Below are 21,605 nucleotides of genomic sequence, written 5' to 3' on the forward strand. Positions count from 1 at the left end.
TTTTCAAAAATAAAAAGCCTAACATTAGCTATTTTCATCCATTTGGATGTAAATGTTTTGTTTTGAGCAACGGTAAAGAAAACCTTGGCAAATTTGATGCTAAAAGTGATGAAGGAATTTTTATGGGATATTCCTTAAATTCTAAACCTTATCGAGTATTTAATAAAAGAACTTTAGTTGTAGAAGAGTCTATACATGTTGTTTTCAATGATAATCCCCTTCCGAGGAAGGATTCTTGTGTGAATGATAATGCAGGTATTATAAATACAAATGAAGTTAGACATGATGTTGAAGAACCATCATCAAAGGAAGAAACAAAAGATGAGGTAACTCATGATCCTCTTGAGAATCCAACCATTGAAGAAAGACAAGTATGTTATCTAAGAGAGTACAACTATGTCAAGGATGGTGAGATTATAGGTGATCCATCCAAAGGGGTAACAACTCGATCTTCTCTTAGAAATATTTGTAATTATGTTGCATTTATTTCATGCATAGAGCCTAAGAATATTAAAGAAGCATTAAAAGATGAACATTGGATTATGGCTATGCAAGAAGAATTAAATCAATTTGAGAGAAGTAAAGTATGAACATTAGTTGAAAGGCCTAGTAATAAATCTATTGTAGGTATTAGATGGGTATTTAGGAATAAGCTTGATGAGAGTGGTAATATAGTGAGAAACAAGGCTAGACTTGTTGCTTAAGGGTATACTCAAGAAGAGGGCATAGACTATGATGAAACATACGCTCACGTAGCTAGGATGGAAGCAATTAGAATGCTATTAGCATTTGCATGTTTTCATGAATTTAAACTATATCAAATGGATGTTAAAAGTGCATTTTTAAATGGTTTTATAAAAGAAGAAGTGTATGTGGAACAACCTCCAGGTTTTGAAGATTCAAAATTTTCGGATCATGTTCTTAAGTTGACAAAAGCGCTTTATGGTTTAAAACAAGCTCCTAGAGCTTGGTATGAAAGACTGCCAAATTTTTTAATTGAAAAAGGTTTTTCAAAAGGGAAGGTTGACACTACATTGTTTTTAAAGCATAAAGGTAAAGATTTATTAGTAGTTCAAATTTATGTTGATGATATAATATTTGGTTCTACTAATGATGTTCGTTGCCAAGAATTTTCTAAGCTAATGCAAAGCAAATTCGAAATGAGCATGATGGGGGAGCTCTCATTTTTCTTGGGACTCCAAATCAAGCAAAGAAAAGATGGAATCTTTATCAATCAAGCTAAGTACGTCAAAGATATGCTCAAGAAGTTTGGACTGGAAAATGGGAAACCTCATGACACTCCAATGAGCTCTTCTACAAAGCTTGACTTAGATGAAGGAGGTAAATGTGTAGATGTTAAATTATATAGGTCAATGATTGGATCTCTACTTTATCTAACTGCAAGTAGACCGGACATTATGTTTAGTGTTTGCTTATGTGCTAGATTTCAATCATGCCCTAAGGAATCACATTTACTAGCTGTTAAGAGAATCTTTAGATACCTTAAGGACACTCCTAGTTTAGGACTTTGGTATCGTAGAGACTCTAGCTTTAGCTTGCATGCCTTTTCTGACGCGGATTATGGAGGATGCAAATTAGATAGGAAAAGCACCTCCGATACTTGCCAATTCCTTGGAAATATTCTGATTTCTTGGTTTTCAAAGAAACAAAAATTGTGTTGCATTATCTACCATTGAAGCCGAATACATTTCAGTTGGTAGTTGTTGTGCACAAGTTTTATGGATGAAACAACAACTTTTTGATTATGGAATTGAAGTAGGTACCATTCCTATCAAGTGTGACAATACTAGTGCTATTTGTCTCACTAAAAATCCCATCCAACACTCTAGAACTAAGCACATTGAAATAAGACATCACTTCATTAGAGACCATATCACTAAGGAAGATGTAGTTCTAGAATTTGTTGATACTTTGCATCAATTAGCGGATATCTTTACAAAACCTTTAGAAAAGGAACATTTTTGGACACTTAGGAGAGAATTAGGTTTAACTGACCTATCTTCACTCAGTGTTTAAAATAATTTTAGCACTTTTAAGACTAAATGAAAAATGCTTATAATAGTAATTTCTTATTACATTCATTGCTATTAGTTAGGGGGAGTTTATGATTTTTGATGAAAAATTAACTTTATGTTCAAATGTAGTTTAAGGATTAATTTGATTGATTGAACATAATTAATTTTTGATATATGAGTTGCCAATACCACTAGAGAAGATTAATTTAGCATTTTTAGTGTTTAAAATACAAATTTTTAAATTATAGGGCAGAGGGAATCGATACCCCTTGAAGGGGAACCGATTCTCCCTTTGAAGGGGAACCGATTCCCCCTAGGGGAATCGATACCCCCATGGGGTTCTGGTTTTATCGAGGAGAACCCTTGTTTTTGCCTTAAATCCTCTCTTCTCTTCACACCGTTTCTCCCCTCCACTCTCTCAAATCTCCACCTTGCCTCAAAACAACGCTTTTAATCAGAATTCTCTTCAAATATCATCTTTTAAACCTGCTAGCATCATTAAAAATCGTGCAAACAACATCAAAATCCACTCAATCTCATCTTTCAAGGTAATTTTTTCTAAACTCTCTATTTCATTGATTTTGAATATAGGACTAGTTTTAATTAGTTCTAGATAGAAATAGTGATCGGGCATTGATTGTTTAGTGATTAGAAACTAGTTATTACAACTAATTTCATCAAAAACATAAGAATTTTTCGAAAATTTTGAAAATTTTGAAATAAAAAAAATAAAAATAAAAATTGTTTTTCAAATTATTGTGTTTTGATTGAATTATGTTGTTGTTATGAAAACTATACATATATTGTTTTTCAAAACCTTATTTTTCAATAGTTTTCAAAAACTTTGCCCATTAGGATTGGTTTAGAGAACCTTGAAATATTGAGAACTCAATTGAGTTTTGGGATTAATTGAATTGCATACATGTGTTTTCTAAATTGCAGGTTATCCATTCTATTCCGATTTCTTAAACCATGTCCAATCCTAAACGTGCTAGGTCATCATCCAGTCGCTCAAACCGTCAATCCAACCCACCTCTAAATCCTCCTCCTATTCCTGAAATTCTAATTCCTAATCCTAATCCCATTGATCATAATATGACTATCCAAAACTTGTGTTTCAATCATCCTGGTCCTAGAAATCATCGTTTTTGGTATTATCAATATTTTGACTCTTACAAAATTAGAGAAGAATGTATCACTTCTCGTCAAGCTATGATAGATATCGATTTTAAATATCTTCCTCTTTTACAAGAGTGGAAATTTGATAAACTTTGTGACCTTGAACCTATAGTTTACCATCAACTTGTTCGCATCTTTTATTCTAATGTCGTTTGTGTCAAAAATCGAGCTCAAACTGAAACCATAGGAGTTCGTTCCTACCTCCTAGGACAATTCTTACATATTGACTCGGCTTATATAGCCAAAGCATTAGGATTAGATAATGATGGTATATCAAATGAAAAACAGGTTTTAGGTTCTCGTTATAAAAGAAGGGATAGTGCGAGTGTCTTAGACCTTCATGATCGTTTTCTTCATCTAATGATTTCTTGGTGGTTTCGACCATCCGGAGGTCGTTACTCTACTATTCGTGTTTTAGATCTTTGGTGGTTACATTGTTTCCAAAACAATATTAAAATAAACCTACCACAAATTATTTTTGCTGAAATCATTGAAACCGTAAATCTTGTTCCTAACAAGAAACTCTGTTCATCTCTAGTTTACAGTTGCATTCTGAGTAATCTTTTTTCTAAAGCCGGGCTTAGAGTAGGTCTAGATGTCGTCTTTCCTCTAAAGAAACAAATTAATCTTCTTTCCTTAATGAGAGCGGGATGGATAAAGAATAAGGACACCGGTGAATGGGTTCGATCTTCTGAAAATACTCCGGGAGCTAGCTCTTCTCAAGCTCCTCCAATAGATGACGACGATCCCGAGCTTGAACAATTAATGCGAGATATCGATGAAGCCGAAGATGATCTTGAGTAGCCCGAGGAGCAAGCACAACAAACTAATCAAATGCCTCCATATTTTCAATATTTTATGGAGACATTCGATTTCCGATATGCTACCATAGAGTCCCATTTATCCACAATGGGAGCTCAACAATTAGAAATTCTTCGGGAGATGCGTGCAAACAATAAAGCAACCAACGCTCGTATTAATGAACTAACTCATGAAATGGCCGCTATGCGAGCTCGTTTTCCTCCTCCCGATCCTCCTACGGATGCTTGATTCTGTGTTTTGCTTTAGTACTTTGAACTTAAATCTTATTGTTTAAACATTTTGAATGTTTTTGGATTGTTTTCTTTTTGTTGTTGGATATTTGAACTTATTTGATGGATTATAGATGTTTGAACGTATATATTTGGTGTGGTTAAATTTCTTCATTATTGCATCATTTACATCATGTTAGATATATGACCAATTTTGCCATGTCACATTGTTTATGAATATTGATTATGGAACTAATGGCTAACGTTTCTCTTGATTGTGATCTTAGCAGCTTAAACTATATATATAATCAATTGGCTAAATGATTTCAAAACCTTGTTTAAATTCTTTTACAAATCTTTTTGATTTAACAAAAAGGGGGAGAAATGTTATTAAATTAAAAGGAGAGCTTTTTAAAAGGGAGAAGTGTTAGAGTAAGGGGGAGTAATTTCAAAACTTGATTTCAAAATCTTAAAATTACTAAAATGTTTTGTAATATCAAAAAGGGGGAGATTGTTGAAAACATTTTGATATTTTGATATAACAAATTAAGTTAAATGAATTTTAAGATTTTCCAAAAAGATTTTCTAAGTATATTCGATGTAATTATTCGAATATCAAAATATTACTCCAAATCTTTCAAATGTCATTTTTAATCCTTACTCAAGTGTAAAATTAAGTTTTAATCTTAAAATAATTTCAAAACGATTTTACAAAATATTTCGAACCATTTCAAAGCCAAAAATTCCAGATTGCTCAGAGGGAACCGATTCCCCCTGAATGGTTTGGCTCCGAGAATTCCAGTATGCTCAGAGGGAACTGATTCCCCCCAAGGGGTACCGATTCCCCCCACTGTTCAACGGTCGAAATATTTGAATTTTACACCTAGGGAACCGATTCCCCATTAGGGGTACCGATTCCCCCCACGCTCCAAGCAGAAATATTAATTATTTTCACACTTAAACGGCTCCAAAAACTTCATTAATGATCCCAAACGTTCAGAAGTGATTCAATGTGTATTTAAGCAAGCTTAGAAGCCATTGATCAATAACAAGAAACATCAAAGCAACTAGAATCAAGAGAGAATCAAAGAGAAAGCATCAAACCTCAAGTTTGAGCATTTCAAGCCTATTTTTCATTCAATATTCATTTTGCTTTCAAGAACACTTATTGTGCTCAATTGTATTCATTCTTGAGTGTTCTTTTCTTTGTTCTAGAATTGTGCAAACAATCTACCTTGTGAGGATTTCCTTGTAAGTTTGCAAATTTGTATTGTTCTCTTTGGGAGAGAGTGTTCTCAAGAATTTGGGGTATAATTCTTGAGGGTTTGTAAGGTTACTCTTTGTCCTCAAAAGAAAGACAAATTAGTGAATTTGTGGAAAATCCTTAGTGTGGATAGCTAAGGTAGCGGACGTAGACTTTGGTTGAGAAATTCGAACCACTCTAAATCATTGTGCAAATTTCTTTCAATTTTCTGCAAAAGCTTCCACCAAAATTTTAATTGACAATTCACCCCCCTCTTGGCCATATTCGTCAATCGATTAACTCAACAGTAACCTTACAACTCCCTCAAGAATTATACACCAAATTCTTGAAAACACTCTCTCTCCCAAAGAGAAAATTACAAATTCCGCAAACTTATAGAAAAACCTCACAAGGCAAGATATTTGCACAATTCTAGAACAAGAAAAGAACACTCAAAGATGAAAACAATTGAGCACAAAATGTGTTCTTGAAAGCAAAATGAATATTGAAGAAAAATTGGTTTGAATTTCACAAACTTGATGTTTGATGCTTTCTCTCTAGATTCTTTCTCAATTCTTATTAATCAATGGCTTCTGAGCTTGTTTAAATACACCTTGGATCACTTCTAAACATTGGGGATCATTTGGTGAAGTCAATAGAGTCGTTATGGTGTAATTATTGTTTACAAAATCTATTGGGAGCGTAGGTGTATCGGTACACTCTCTAGGTTTATCGGTACACTCAATGTAAAATTCAAATATTTCGACCATTGGTTGACTTAGTGTATCGGTAATCCCAGGTGTATCAGTACACTAATTACATTCGATGTTTCTTGGAGCCAGGAGTGTATCGATACATTGGTTGTGTATCGGTACACTAATTACATTCGATGTAGGGGGTGTATCGACACATACAAGAGTGTATCGGTACATCCCTTTATTAAAATTATTTTTTGGCCCGATTATGGTTCGAAATACTTTGTAAAATTGTTTCAAAAATATTTTAAGATTGAAACACAATTTTACACTTAAGTAAGGATTAAAATTGACATTTGAAAACTTGTAGTAATATTTTTGATCTTCGAATAATTTTACTCGGATATTAATTTTGAAATCGAATATAAAATCTTAAAATTCAATAGTACTTTATTTGTTAGTATCGAAACATCAAAATGTTTTCAACACCTATCAATACCTCTTATGAACGGGTACTGATACCCCTATGAATGGGTATCAATACCCATATGAATAGGTATCAATACCCCATAAAGGCTCAAATTACAAAATGCAAAATGGGTATCGATACCCCTTTAGAGGTACCGAAAAGGCTCCAACGGCTAGTAAACGGCGAGTTGATTTGAATTTAATGAAGGGGTACCGATACCCCTATCAATACCCCCTGTTATGAACAACCTTGTTTTGCAGAAAAATAATTCTCAAACGGCTCCAAATCATCCCCAACGGCTAGATACGACTTCAAACTCATTTCAAGCTATAAATACAAGCTGAGGACACTTGAAGAAGAAAGAGAACAACTATCCAAGCAATCAAACACAAGAGAAGAGTTTTTTATTCTTATTTCATCTTTATCTTGTAAATATTTTTGTTCTTATGAGATTAATTCTTGTAAACATATACCTTTAAGAGGTTTATTTGTTTACTTATTTTATCTTTTTTTAAAGGGGAAAGGTTCTAGTTGATCTCGTGAAAAGCTATGGAAAGGTTCTAGTTTAGCCCGTGAAAAACTAGGGAGTTTGTAAATGTCATCTCTTTGTCCTTGAAAAAGAAAGAATAAATTAGTGAATTTGTTGGAAAATCCTTGGTGAGGAGCTAAGGTAGTGGATGTAGACTTGGTTCAGAAGTTGAACCACTATAAATCATTATACAATTTTCTATCTTTCAATCTCCTTACTCCCTAAACACAAAAACTAACCCGACCCCTCTTGGCAAACCCTTTCAATTATCGATTCGAGCTTCTGCAAATCCCAACAATTGGTATAAGCGCTTAACTCGTTAGAAGGCTTAACATTCTTGAGACAATCCTCGAATAACCTTTACCGATTCTCGACGCAACCAACAAAAAGATGGCTTCAAACTCCGGTGTGTATTACATTGAAGATTCACCTACTATGGATTCACAACCGCTCAACAAGCCACCCTTCTTCAATGGAGCAAGTTATGCACATTGGAACAATAAGATGATGTTCTTTATTCGAGCCTACAACCTAGGAGCTTGGAACTCAATCATTAATGGTTACTCCACTCCACCCGGCGAGTTAGATGATTGGGATTATTTGAGTAATGAAGAGAAGAAAAAGTACTAGTTCAAAGTACTAGTTCAATGCAACGGCTATGCACATTCTCTTTTGTGCTTTAGGCCCAAATGAATATGGAAGAATCGCATCTTGTTCTAGTGCCAAAGATATTTGGGATAAACTCCAAGTCACTCATGAAGGAACCGACGAAGTGAGGGAAACAAAGAAAAGTCTTCTCAACCATAGCTACGAGAACTTCAAGATGAAACCCGATGAAGACATCAAAGCTATGACGAATAGATTTTTCGTGATTGTTAACGGTCTCAGGGGATTTGGAGAAGTAATTCCTAATGAGAAGCTTGTAAGGAAGATGATCCACTCTCTTTTAAAGTCGTGGCAATCGAAGAAGACGACCATTATCGAAGCTAGAGACCTAAAGTCACTCACTCTCGACGAACTAATTGGTTCCCTTCTCACTCATGAGATGATGTTGAAGGAAGAGAAAGAAGGTGAAGAGAAGAAAAACAAAAAAAAAAAAAGAATGAGGTAGGCATTGCCTTCAAATCCACCAATGAAAGCTATCAAGATTCAAGTGATGAGGTGGATGAAGATGATGATGAACAAGAAGATGAGATGATCAAGCTCTTGAAGGAACTTAAGAGATTCATGATTTCCAAAGAAGTGAAACATGAATCAACCAAGAAGAAGAATCTGCCGGTGTGTTTCAATCAAAGAAAAGGACATATCAAATATGAATGTCCTCTTCTAAAGAAAATAGGGTCAAGCAAGAAGAAGACATTTGTTTCATCTTGGAGTGATGAAGATGATTCCAATGATGAAGATGAAGTAGTCAACCTATACCTCATGGCCACTAAAGAAGAATTCGAGGTATCTTCTAACTCAAATGAATTTAATTCATTTACTTTTGATGAGTTACAAGATGCTTATAATAGGTTGTATTTGGTATTTGAGACCATGAATTCCAAATATACAAAATTAATTTCAAAACTCAAAATTGAAAATAAATCGATTTTGAAAGCAAGAGTTGATTTTGAAAATCAAAATAAAATTTTGAAAAATGATTTGGAGCTTTCAAAAATCAAAATAAATGATTTAGAAAAGAAAAATTTTGAGTTAGAAGTTAAGCCTGAAAGCTTAACAAAAAAAAAGAATTAATTTCTACAAAGAACTTATTATGTTTAAAAATGGCAAAATGCTCACATTGTCATTTTCATGGTCATTTGGAACATACTCGTCCCATAAAGAAAAGAAAATATTTTGAAATTAGACAAGTATGGGTTCTGAAAGGAACAAGGGACATTGAAACTAATGTTCAAGGATCCAAAGCAATTTGGATACCAAAATCTACTTAAATGTCTCTTGTAGGTGTGTGGGAGCAATGGTGATGAAAGTGATGATATTCAAGATGCTCTAGCCACACATGAAAAAGGAATGAGTAACCTCTAAGCTTAATGCTTTTAATTTTGGTTATTTGGTTGCTCATTTGATTTTAATCATGCATGAGTTTTTGTTTTTAAATGATTATTAATTATTGTTTTAATCTCATGTATGTTAAAAAGGTTTCATGATGAACATTTTAAAGTATTAATGATTTTTCAGAATTTTAGTTCATCATAATAAAATTTTGGTCAAAATTGGTTTTAATGCAAATGATATCTCTCTAACAACTGATATCAACATTTCAAATACTTTGATTTTACAAATTTTAAATTTTTGACCTAAATTTAAATGTTTATGCATGTGTTTTAAATGTAATAGATATCTCTCTAACAATTGATATCAAAATTTTCAAATGCATAACATTTTTGGAAAACTTTATGCATATACACTAAATTTCAATAATTGATATTGCATAAAGTATTTTAGACTTGGATACATTGAATTTCATGTACTACTAACATGCTTATTATTCTTTGTTGAAATTCAATTTTTGTTTAAGTGTCAAGTTCTTAAAGCTAAATTTTGTTTGAAATGCATTTATTGAGGGGGAGCTTTGATTTTTTTCAAATGTTTTTAATGTTAAATTACCACATACTCTCCAATGTTATTTTAGAACTTTAATAGTTGAATTATTTTTTATATAACAAAAAGGGGGAACATTATGGTTTGAAAAATTCAATTTCTTAATGGAAAAGGGGGAGCTTAATATTTTCATATATTTTCCAACAATTGGTATCTTTTTAACAATTGATATCCAACAATTGGTATCCTTTTGTAAACAATTAGTATCTTTTTCATTAAACATTTTATTAAGGGGAGTTTTGTCAAAAACAATTTTTCAAATGTTTTGTTATATCAAAAAGGGGAGATTGTTGAACTATGTTTTGATTTAACAATTTAAGGCAAAATGTTTTTGGACTTGAATTGAATTTATTCAAAGTTTTCAAAAGGTTTCAAAAATAATTCAAAGTTCATTAAATTCAGATTTGAGCAAAAATATTAAGAGGTACCGATACCCCTATGAATGGGTACCGATACCCGTATCAATACCCCTATCAATACCTCTTATGAACGGGTATCGATACCCCTATGAATGGGTATCAATACCCCATGAAGGCTCAAATTACATAATGCAAAATGGGTACTGATACCCCTATAGAGGTACCGACAAGGCTCCAACGACTAGTAAACGGCTAGTTGATTTGAATTTAATGAAGGGGTACCGATACCCCTGTTATAGACAACCTTGTTTTGCAGAAAAATAATCCCCAAACGGCTCCAAATAATCCCCAAACGGCTCAAAATCATCCCCAACAGTTAGATACGACTTCAAACTCATTATTTCAAGCTATAAATACAAGTTGAGGACACTTGAAGAAGAAAGAGAACAATTATCCTAGTAATCAAACACAAGAGAAGAGTTTTTCATTCTTATTTCATCTTTCTCTTGTAAATATTTTTGTTCTTGTAAGCTTAATTCTTGTAAACACCTACCTTTGAGAGGTTTATTTGTTTACTTATTTTATCTTTTTGTAATGGGGAAAGGTTCTAACTGATCCCGTGAAAAGCTAGGGAAAGGTTCTAGTTTAGCCCGTGAAAAACTAGGGAGTTTATAAAGGTTATCTCTTTGTCCTTGAAAAAGAAAGAACACATTAGTGAATTTGTTGGAAAATCCTTGGTGAGGAGCTAAGGTAGTGGATGTACACTTGGTTTAGAAGTCGAACCACTATAAATCGCTGTGCGATTTTCTATCTTTCAATCTCCTTACTCCCTAAACACAAAAACCAACCCGACCCCTCTTGGCAAACCCTTTCGGTTGTCGATTCGAGCTTCTGCAAATCCCAACAATAGATGAGCTTAATTGATATTTTGACTAAGTTTGATGGCATAATTGATTTTTTAGAAAGTTTAAGGACTTATTTTTTTTAAAATATAAAATGTAAAAAATCATTAAGATATTCAATACATTAAATATAAAAATACTACAAAATTAAATTATTAAAAATATTTAATTTAAGAACTATATTGAATGTAAAAAAAGTTCAGAGACCATATCGATTTTTTTATTTTTTATTTTTGCAAAAGTTTGAGGGTTTCAGATACCATTTAATCAGAAAATTATTGTTAGAATAATTTGAACACGTATAAGTTAACTTAAAAATCTAGATCTCATGTTTCCTTATTTTTCATATTTTCAAAACAATTTTAATAAAATTACTGGAAACATCTTTTTTATATTTTCGCTCATCTTTGTTTTCATTTTCTAATTTTTTTTTTTCAATTTTATAACCAAACATTTTTTCTTCAAGGTTTGTTATTTTCTAAGAAAAGAAAAATAAATTATATTTTTCCTTATTCTTCAACGTTTTTAAATTAACTTAAAAATCTAGATATTATGTTTCCTTATTTTTTCAAAATTTCAAAACAATTTTAATGAAAATACTGAAAACATCTTTTTCATAATTTCACATTTTCACTTACTTTTGTTTTCATTTTCGAGAAATCAGTTTTCAATTATACAACCAAACATGTTTTCTTTAACTTTTTCTTTTTTCTAAAAAATTAAAAATAACTTATATTTTCTAAAAGCAAACGGACCATTATATTGTTAATATATGCCTACTCTAAAAATATTTCTAAATCTTCTACTTGTTGTAACTCTTTGTTCCAATAAATTTATCGATTCTTCGTGGCAATGTCAATATAGCTCGGGCTATGTATTTCAAGGTTTATAATAAACAAACATTTGGGATTGTAAAATAAAAAAAAACAGGGAGAGCAAAAAAAATTACTCATCTTTTAAATATGATAATTTCCGACGATCGATTTTTGACGAAAAAAATGAATAGATTCTTTATAGTGAGAAGACTATATAAATTTATCTTGTCCGAGATAACGACAGAGGAAGCATATAAAAAAAAGAAACAAATACTTTATATTGATTTGTGAACGTCAACACATTTTTTCTGATAAAACATGTATCAAATTTAAAATTAGAAGACTTAAAAGAAATTGTTGAAAAATTAATGTTTAACGAAAATCGACAATCAACAATGCAATTGTTGATCATATTTTAGGGTTTTATAAATTTTAAAATAGAGAGACAAGAGAGTGAAAAAGAAAAATGAGATAAAAGGTAAAATGTGTACTTTCTATAATTTAAAAATAAAGGGTAATATAATGAATAATTTTAAATTGGATAGAATATATATATATATATATATATATATATATATATATATATATATATATATATATATCTAAATCTAACTTCTAAACTTGATTATACCTCTCTAATTTTATCTATGATATATTTTAAAAGAAAAAACTCTAATATTAGGTCAAATCCTGCCATCCCTACTTATATTTAGGGATGTGTAAATTTGGATATCGAGTCCGATCCAAAAATTCATATATCTAAAATAGTGATTCGTATCATATAAAAAAATCGGATATCCAATCTGAATATAAAATTTAATTTGACAAAAAAATTAATTTTATATTTTATATTTTTTGATTTAATGTAATTTATTTGATACTTCTACTATATTATATATATATATATATATATATATATATATATATTAATTATTACTCACATATAATAAATAATTAAATACCCTAATTAAAGCCCGATTTTTTTTCTTCTAATTTTCGGATAATCTGAAATTATAATTTATTCGATCAGTATCCTTTTGCACACCCCAACTTATACCTGCATTATTTATTTTATACCAAGTTGGAAAATGATAAAACTCAGCGATATTCAATGACTTTTACGTAGTTCCTTTTTATAGGTAGAATCATGACTATTCAATCTATTAATTGATTAATTCAGATCGAATATTATAAATACGACAACCTTCTCAACTCAATTTGCATCATTCACAAACGCCAAATATCGAACTCCTAACCTTATTTAAGAAAACTAATACCTCATCCAACTAGATCAACCCAATTTCAAAATGTAAGATCATACACGTATATATAATATTTATATAGAATTTAATAATTTAGCTTTACGTAAATTCAGACGGATGTTATTTTCTTGTCATGTTTTGATTATTTTCCGGGCTTGTGTTATTTATTTTATGTTGAACTCGAAACATTAGAAATTAAATATTGTTAGCTTTCAAAGAACTAACAAATAAAAAACAAAATTTCGACTTAAAGATTTTGATTCTCGTACACAATGATTTTTTAAATCCATGACTTCTGAAATATTTCTCAACCAAAAATTAGGGATGTCAATCAGACAAGAAATCACGAACTATTGAAATTCAATTTGGTCAAAGTTCAATCAACATTTAAATTGAATAAACTCAACTTGAGTTTAAACTTAACTCAAATTCTTAACGAGCCAAAACAAACTACTTGATACACAACTCTAAAAAGTTACGCATAACTAAATAACCATATATTAATTCATTAATTTTTTAAATTAAATTATTATCAATATCGATATATGTTTTTTTAATACAAGACTTCCATATACTTAAGATTTAGGTTCGGATTTGAGTTTGAGCATGAACCAAATTTGAATTTAAACTTCAATCGAGCTAAGTATGAGAATGTTTTAAGTTCAATTTTTTCCAAGCTCGAGTCGAACTTCAACTTTTGATTTTGATTGGAGTCAAGCTTAAACTTTTAAACTTACGAGCTTTCGAAACGAATCGAGCTCAAATTTAAACTTTTCGAACTCAGTAATACTCAAACTCGACTCGGCTGGTTTATAGCCTTACATGATGTAATAAAATTGGAATTGAAAAAATGATTTAGAATACAGAATAAGGATATATATAACAAACAATAGACACATAATTTCTGAAACAGCCTTACAACACATGAAGGAATACTAGAATTGGTATTACAATTCTGGGGAAAACAAATTTCATATTGGATTTGCATAAATAAAAGTTTGGTACTAGATTGTATTAGTCATTGCACTATAATTGTGAAAGTTAACAGAAAAACATGAAAAAATATGGTAATTTCTCTGAGCTTATGGGCAAGTTAAGCCTAACCAAACCAGAGATTTTCAATGATTCAAGATGTTACCTTGTGATGAGATTTTCTTTAGCCTACTGAAGAAACATCATCTGAATCCACTTTCAGCTGAAAACAGTGACATTGGGCCAAATGGTCAGCAGTGAAAAGCCATTAGCCAATATTAATGAGTTCATTGCATCACGTCCCCAGACTATAACTCTCATTTTAAATTGGTCCTTAAACTTTTGAATATTCCAATTTCATCCCCAAATTATGACTCTCATTCTAAATTAGTCTTTAAACTTTTGAAAATTCTAATTTCATCCATAAGCTATGACCCTCTTTCTAAATTAGTCCCTAAACTTTTGAATATTCTAATTTCATCCCCATATTCATTGAAATATGTAACTAGTTTCAAACATACTTTAAACTGAATTTTTTTCAAACATATAATAATATAACTTGGGGCTTACGGTTTTGTTAACAAGGGATGTGATTATGATACATGTATAGTTTGGGATGAAATTAGAATGCTCAAAAAGTTTGGGGACCAATTTAGAATGAAGGTCATAGTTTGGGAATGAAATTGAAATGTTCAAAAGTTTGAGGACTAATTCAAAATGATAGCTATAGTTTAAGGATGAAATTGAAATATTTAAAAGTTCAGGGACCAATTTAAAATGAGTCATACTTTGAGGACATGTGATGCAATTAACTCAATATTAATTCTAAACAGCCACTGGCTTTCAATGAAACATACCTGCTTTAAATGATTTAGTGAAGATTCATACAGTAGCCTTTTGAGCTTATCACATTGATCAGCCATGTGACCTGAACTCATCAACCCCTCTAGTTGGCACCAAAGCCGCTCTACTGTGTTGTATGGGAACCATACTGCAGACGGTCGTTTGCGATTGATTATGTTTACCGGTCTCTGCAGAAAAGTTCTACATTAACACTGATTTGCAAAGACACCAGAATACAACTACCACATGGTAGCATACAAATGAAGAACAAATTTAGAAAGCTATAAAAAATTATAGAAAAATATTCAAGAATTCGCTAAAGTATCCAAGAAATTTGACTTTTCCTTTTGGGTTCCATGATGTTTATTGGTAAATTTCCAATGAGACATCAGGAGTCGGATAAGGAAAACAAATCAACGTAGCAATCAACAGCTTCAAAAAACCATTCTGTGATTAATTTTCTTTATGAGCTTTTCCCTCCATTTGGGTAAGACTAAAATGTTGGGTGTCAAATATTTAAGTAAAACATAGATCGAAATATCATGGATGTTTTCTGACACTAGGAGTCATTATGTATGTATGTAGTATACCCATTATGGAAAAAAGATGAATAGCATTAAGCAAGTAAATATAGCATTCAAATTTTGTAACTTACCGTTGATGCAAACACCTCTACATACTCAAGAAACAGATTTGTTGCTTCTGTATATCGACCATAATCGACATATAGTCGAAATAAGGATGCTGGGCTAGGCTCTGGACCAGCCATTCCGCCAGAGCTCTCCCTCTGATTTTCCTGCTCAAACAATAGAATGTGTCGCAAGTTTAAGAATAGGTAATATTAATCCAGACATGATAAGGTTAAAATTGTAAGTAGATCAGTTGCATTAATTTAAATAAAATTATCCTTGAGGCAACTGGTATAAATGGCTGCTGATGTAAGAAAAACTTTTGGGCAGCAAGATAGAGTTGATAAAAAGATAAGCGAACATTCAAACTCACTTTGGGCTTTTTCCTTTTCTTTCCTTTTTTCCCTACTTAATCTTTTGTATTTGTCCCACCAGAATCACTTTACTAGATTGATGGATTCTTATGTGAAGCAATTATATATCGACTTACAGCCTTATCCTTTTTCTTTCCTCTTCATACCCTAGTATTGTTGTGTTATCTTGATAGATCCATTCTAGGCCATTAAGGCCATGCATTTAGTTCTCACTTGAATATCATAGTATCTCACACTATATAAATTTTCTTTCCTTCAAAAGAAAATATATGAAAGATATATACTGTGGGTAGAACTTAGAAGTATTACCTTGAACATTTTAACTAGCCATAAAGGCAATTCAATAAGAGGATCAGTACGAAGAAGTGTTTCAGCAACAACTACCAGCAATCTAGCATGAATATGTTTGTACTTTTCCTGCAATGAATAGAAATCCCACGATGAGTCGGATGGAAAAAGAGAATAAGAAAAAGGAACAAAAAGGGTAACAAGGATAATTTTTTTAGGTTGCTTTTGTGTTTTTTATTCTTCCAATGGTCAGTTCAGAAAACCCGACAAGTAAGTTCTACTTCACATCTTAAAATACCTCATCACAATTAACATTACTTAGGTCTTTAACCCCAATAAAGAAATGGAAATCAATTGAACCTTCACGTGTAAACGCAAGTATGGCACAAAACATGAGTACGCAAAACCCATATACAATAAAACGTCGTTTGTGTGCTGTGTCAAAAGTCGCGAGGAAAAATGATACCCAATCTCAGTAACTAGAATAAACACTAAATAGGAGATCATAGATAGATATATTTATATATTAAAGAACTGATGTATGAGAAACCAGCTGCACTTCTAGCATCCTCTTTTTTCAAGGTTAAACTATAATGTCCGAAGTCAGGTCCTCAATCTGAAAAACCTTGATGCAGATTTTCCGTTCTTTGATGCTACCTTCAATTAAAATTAATATTATTTTCTTGTTTTCTATCACAAATTGCTTTCTGCTTCTGAGGAAAAATCAAGAAGTGCATTGTAATAAGAAACCAATTAATGAGTTTTAATAATTAAAATTTGAAACGGCACATTTTGCATAAAATGCATGATTTTATTTTATATAGAATAATCATGTTAGATTGGGGTGCATTATGAGTTTCTTTTAGTTTTAAGTAATTATTAGTTCATGGTTTTTCATTTTATCATTTGCATTTGCCTTCTAGCATTGTTTTGTTAAGGAGAAAGAAGGCAAGTAGCAAAAGAAACAATATTGAGCAGATTTCAGAACTAGACAAGATAACAATATTGAGCAGCCAGAAGATACGAACAAGATAACGCTCAAGCGTTTCCCAATGACCATTCGCCTTAGCTTGTTCATTGGTGAGCTCAATATCAGGCGAACTGTGAACAACCACTTCATCCTTGGATGAAGTCAATAATAGACTGTGCGGTCTGAAATCAATCCAAAAAGTAAAACCGAATTATGTAATGAAAATTTTGCTCCATCGGCAAATCAAAATAAGCAAAAAGTGAAATAAATTAAGTGCGAGCGATAACTGATTTTACCTAGTCCAAGACGAGTTAAATGTACTAGGGCAGCACTTTAACGCAATAGTAGAGAAGATATTTTCCAATTCCCTGACCAAAAAGGACTATCAAGTTCAATGGACATCCCAGAAGCACATATTATCATCAGGACATTTAATGAAGCAGCAGAAAGGGTAAATATTTCCACCTCTTCAATTCTGAATCCTTCCAGAATTTAAGAATAACACTGAAGGCCATGTCATATAAATTTGCCAGGACTAGAAGCTCAACCAGATCTGATGGGGCTTTTTTAATCCCTGGAAAGCAATTAAAAGTAATGAATCATCCAAAACTGAAGTGACTGTTAAAAGAGGATAATATGAGCTCCCTTAAGCAAAACACATGGAGCATCCTCTTCACTTTTATTTCAAACAAAAACCATTTTTTAAAATCATAAGCCTAGTACAGCAGCTGTACACGAGCATACATAATACTAGATTGTGGCCGCAACGCATTGTAACAGCCACATCATAACAGTTTTCAAGGTCACTGCGACACTGTAACCGCATCCGCAATTTAGAAACATAGTTATTTTTAGGACACAAATCATGCCGTAATGTCCGCAACACCCGCAACTGCGACACAGCCTCAACCACAACCGCAATTTAGTACTATGAGGCATGAGCATACGCCTAAAATTGATATAATGAACTTCTCAAATTGCATAAAAATCTTACAAACAGTAAAACCGACTTTATACGTTAACATATTACGAGGTTGTTCTCTAGAAACCGTACTAGGCTAAATCTACCAAGAATTACTTCTCTTCAAAAATGTATTTCCAAGTATGTAGAAAAGCAACAATTATACCATTTACCAAGGCATTATCCAAGCCAATTTAAATGCAGAGAAACTAGAAACTTCCAAGGTATAAGACTAAATTTCAAATACAATTTCAACTAAATATAGCGGTGTTTGTCCATTTATTAAGAAATTAACAATGACAGAAAGGCATGCCAAGGAATTATGTTATAATTGTGATGAATTGTGTGTTTTCCACAGCACCAATACAAGAGGCTACTTTATCTGGAAATTGAATGCAAACCAAATCCACCCATTCAAGAACAAGTTACAGAACTTGCTCGAGGACAAGCGTCTTCTTCAAGAGGGAGTAATGTTGCGAACGCTTTTGGCATAGCTTAGCTTAAATAAAATATTAATTAAGGTCCTTTACAAAATCCCTAGAAATTAGTAACATTCCTATGAATTAGTAGTTCTTATTTTTCATAATTTCCTAGTTTACAAATTGTACACCTCTAATTATGAGAATAATTTTCTTATTCATGAAAAGGCAGTGTTTTATTCCAAGTTAGAGCGTTAAAGACTCTTACTAACGAGTCTAAGGTAAGGAGTTCCCTTTGACAAGTTTCATATAGGAATCGCAACAAGGAAAAGGCCCTCTCAATCAAAGAAGACTTTCTGGTTAATCGCCCAGTTACTCAATCCATAACCCATGACTAACATTATCTCATTATCCATTCTCCTTTCCTTTCCATCCCATCCCATAACCAAACAATTGATTTTGATAGCACAAACCCTTCCCTTTCCTTTACTCACTTCGCTCCAAATATACTTTAAAAAAAGGGGAAGGCTAAATGACTTTAAAAAAAAACGTAAAACTATTAACTCAGCTCCTAAAAGTAGACAAATCTTTACAAAGAAAAAAAAGAATATCTTGTGAGATCTTCCAACCTAAAAGAATAATTTACTCAAAAGTAATTTAGCCCATCAGAATTCTGAACTTAAATGACTAATTTCCTAGAACTGAGTCTATCGAAAATGGAAAACAACAAACTTTGCCCATAATACTTTGTACACTGAAACTAGGACAGAAACAAAAACAATATGTATACAGTTTTCAATGTGTCTTATTCAGGAAATGCACCCTAAATAAGGCTCACTAAAGAAAACTAAAGTCATAATATTTCTGTTTTGATTTTGCCACTTTGGAATGCAAGAGGAATTGGAGGGAAAGGGTATATTATAATAACAATAAAAAATAATTAAGAAAACAGGGGAAACTAAATAAACAAAAGATTATTTTTTTTATAGAAAAGATGGCCTCAATAAAAAACCCCTTCGTAATAAACAAAAGATTCTTACATACAGAATGACATTTGCTTGAATGCATCACCATAACCATGAACAAACAAAAACTATGCATCAAATTGACTCTAATTGTAACATCCCAAAAGTCGGGTCAATGACCAAAATGGAATTTTTGGTAATTTAGTGACCAATCTCAGAAAGATTAAAAGTTTAGGGATTTTAATGAAAAATGTTGGTGTTGGATTTAATAACAAAGTTTGGAAGTAATAAGGGCATTATGTTCATTTCTCAGGAAAGATTTTATTTCCCTTTAAAAAGGGTAATAAGCACGTGGGAAAGGAGAGAATTCTCCAGAGCTTTCTTTCTTTCTTCTTCTTCTCCAGCCGTGAGCTTCAAGAGAAAAGATGAGTTTTATGAATTCTTGATTATTTGTGGAATTAAAGGTTGGGTTTTGATCATTAGATAATAACTAAGCTTAAGTTATCTTAAAAATCAAAACATAAATGAGTTACGAAAGATTAAAGAAAATGAGTTAAGAAAGATTAAAAAAAAATGAGTTTCAAAGTGAATTTATGAAAAAGAGTTAATAAATGAATGTGGAGATGGAATTTGACTTGTCATAGGTTTGAATAAGAAGTTATAAGTGTTAAATCAAAGTTTGGATAACATGGAAAATTGGGAATGATTCTTAATTTTAAGAATCATGAAGAGATATGAAAGATAAAGATAGCTTATATGGATATAAGTTGGTTTATAAAGTGGTAGTTGAGTTTAATGACATGTTAGGGGCTTAAAATAGAAGAATTGAGTGAAGAGTTGATGATTTTCGGGCTTGAATACAATTTCTGGGCATGATGCATCGGTACACATTCAATATGTACCGATGCACTCTTAAAAGAAGAACACCGAATGCCCGGAATGCATCGATGCAGTTTGAGTGTGCACCGATGCACCAAGACAAATTTTGAAGGTGCATCGATGCATTAAGGGGATGCATCGATGCATGAGAATTCGAAGCTATTTTGTGTATCGATGCACCTATAGTGTATCGATGCACCCCTAAGGAAAAATGTGAATATGGGTTTATTAAGTTTGTTTAAGTTGCTAGTATCAAATTACAAGGTGTAGGTATCTAATAATTGTCTTAAAATGTATAATTATGTAGATTCAGAGCCTAATCAAGTTCTAGAATCATTGCCAAGTATGATCGATCAAGGGGAAAGATAAAAGATTGGAATCGACTAGTGAGGCCAGGTGAGTGCATACAAGTTAGTTTATAATGTTTAATGGAAATACGACTTGCGACAAGTCTACTTCCTATATTAGAAGGCATGAATGTATGATCATATGCATATGTTTGATTTGGGTATATGTGATATATATTATAGTATGTATTAAATGATTTGTGTGAATACATGTAGTGTGATAAGTTATAGGAATTAATATGATTGATCTATATGATTACATGGGAATGTGAAATAGGTTATATGATAGGTGACCATACATGTTACCTAGTAAATGTGATCAATAATAAGAATCAATTTAATAGATTTATATGATTACATGAGAAGAGTGATGAGTTAAATAAGATTAGATTATAGAATAATATATTAGTGAAGGGAATTTAATATAAATGATGATGCCAAACTATAAGATAAGTGTTATAGAGAAGAAGTATACTTAAAGAGAATTATGGTATAGGAGTTATGTAAAATTTAACTAAACAAATAGATTAAACTGGTATAAATGGAAAATGAGATAAGTTAAGTAGCATTTACCTATGAGATAAAATAAGATTATATGAATAAGTAACATAAATGACATAAGGAAAACTTATGTGTTATATGATTTAAGCATTGAAATGAACATAAGATATATATATTCATTTGAATTTATTCGGTAATATGTGTATATGACATTACTATACAGTTTAGATGAAATACTATACATGAATAAATGTTTTTGAATCAAATGGTTTGTATTATGTTTTGGTTTTAGCTAAATAGTATTTTAAATGCACTGTTTTGATTTCAGTGCTA

General features: G+C 31.7%; 1 protein-coding gene across 2 annotated transcripts in view; it reads right to left on the reverse strand.

Moving 5' to 3' along the window:
* Positions 1–14,129: 14,129 nt before the first annotated feature.
* LOC120203848 (nuclear pore complex protein NUP160-like) overlaps positions 14,130–21,605 on the reverse strand; it is a 40,682-nt gene continuing 33,206 nt past the window's right edge. The window contains exons 20-26 of one of the 2 annotated variants that reach the window (XM_039204009.1): positions 17,666–17,774; positions 17,497–17,568; positions 17,259–17,382; positions 16,252–16,359; positions 15,595–15,735; positions 14,954–15,127; positions 14,130–14,319 (exon numbers count right to left, since the gene is read on the reverse strand). In XM_039204009.1, the coding sequence (XP_039059940.1) occupies positions 14,281–14,319; positions 14,954–15,127; positions 15,595–15,735; positions 16,252–16,359; positions 17,259–17,382; positions 17,497–17,568; positions 17,666–17,774 (767 nt within the window). In that variant the 3' untranslated portion in view covers positions 14,130–14,280. The remainder of the gene's footprint in view (positions 14,320–14,953; positions 15,128–15,594; positions 15,736–16,251; positions 16,360–17,258; positions 17,383–17,496; positions 17,569–17,665; positions 17,775–21,605) is intronic. The other variant, XM_039204014.1, reaches the window with a different exon arrangement.

Source organism: Hibiscus syriacus, unplaced genomic scaffold, assembly GCF_006381635.1.
Source record: "Hibiscus syriacus cultivar Baekdansim isolate YM2019G1 unplaced genomic scaffold, ASM638163v2 tig00000340_pilon, whole genome shotgun sequence".
In the NCBI taxonomy this organism is placed as follows: Eukaryota; Viridiplantae; Streptophyta; class Magnoliopsida; order Malvales; family Malvaceae; genus Hibiscus; species Hibiscus syriacus.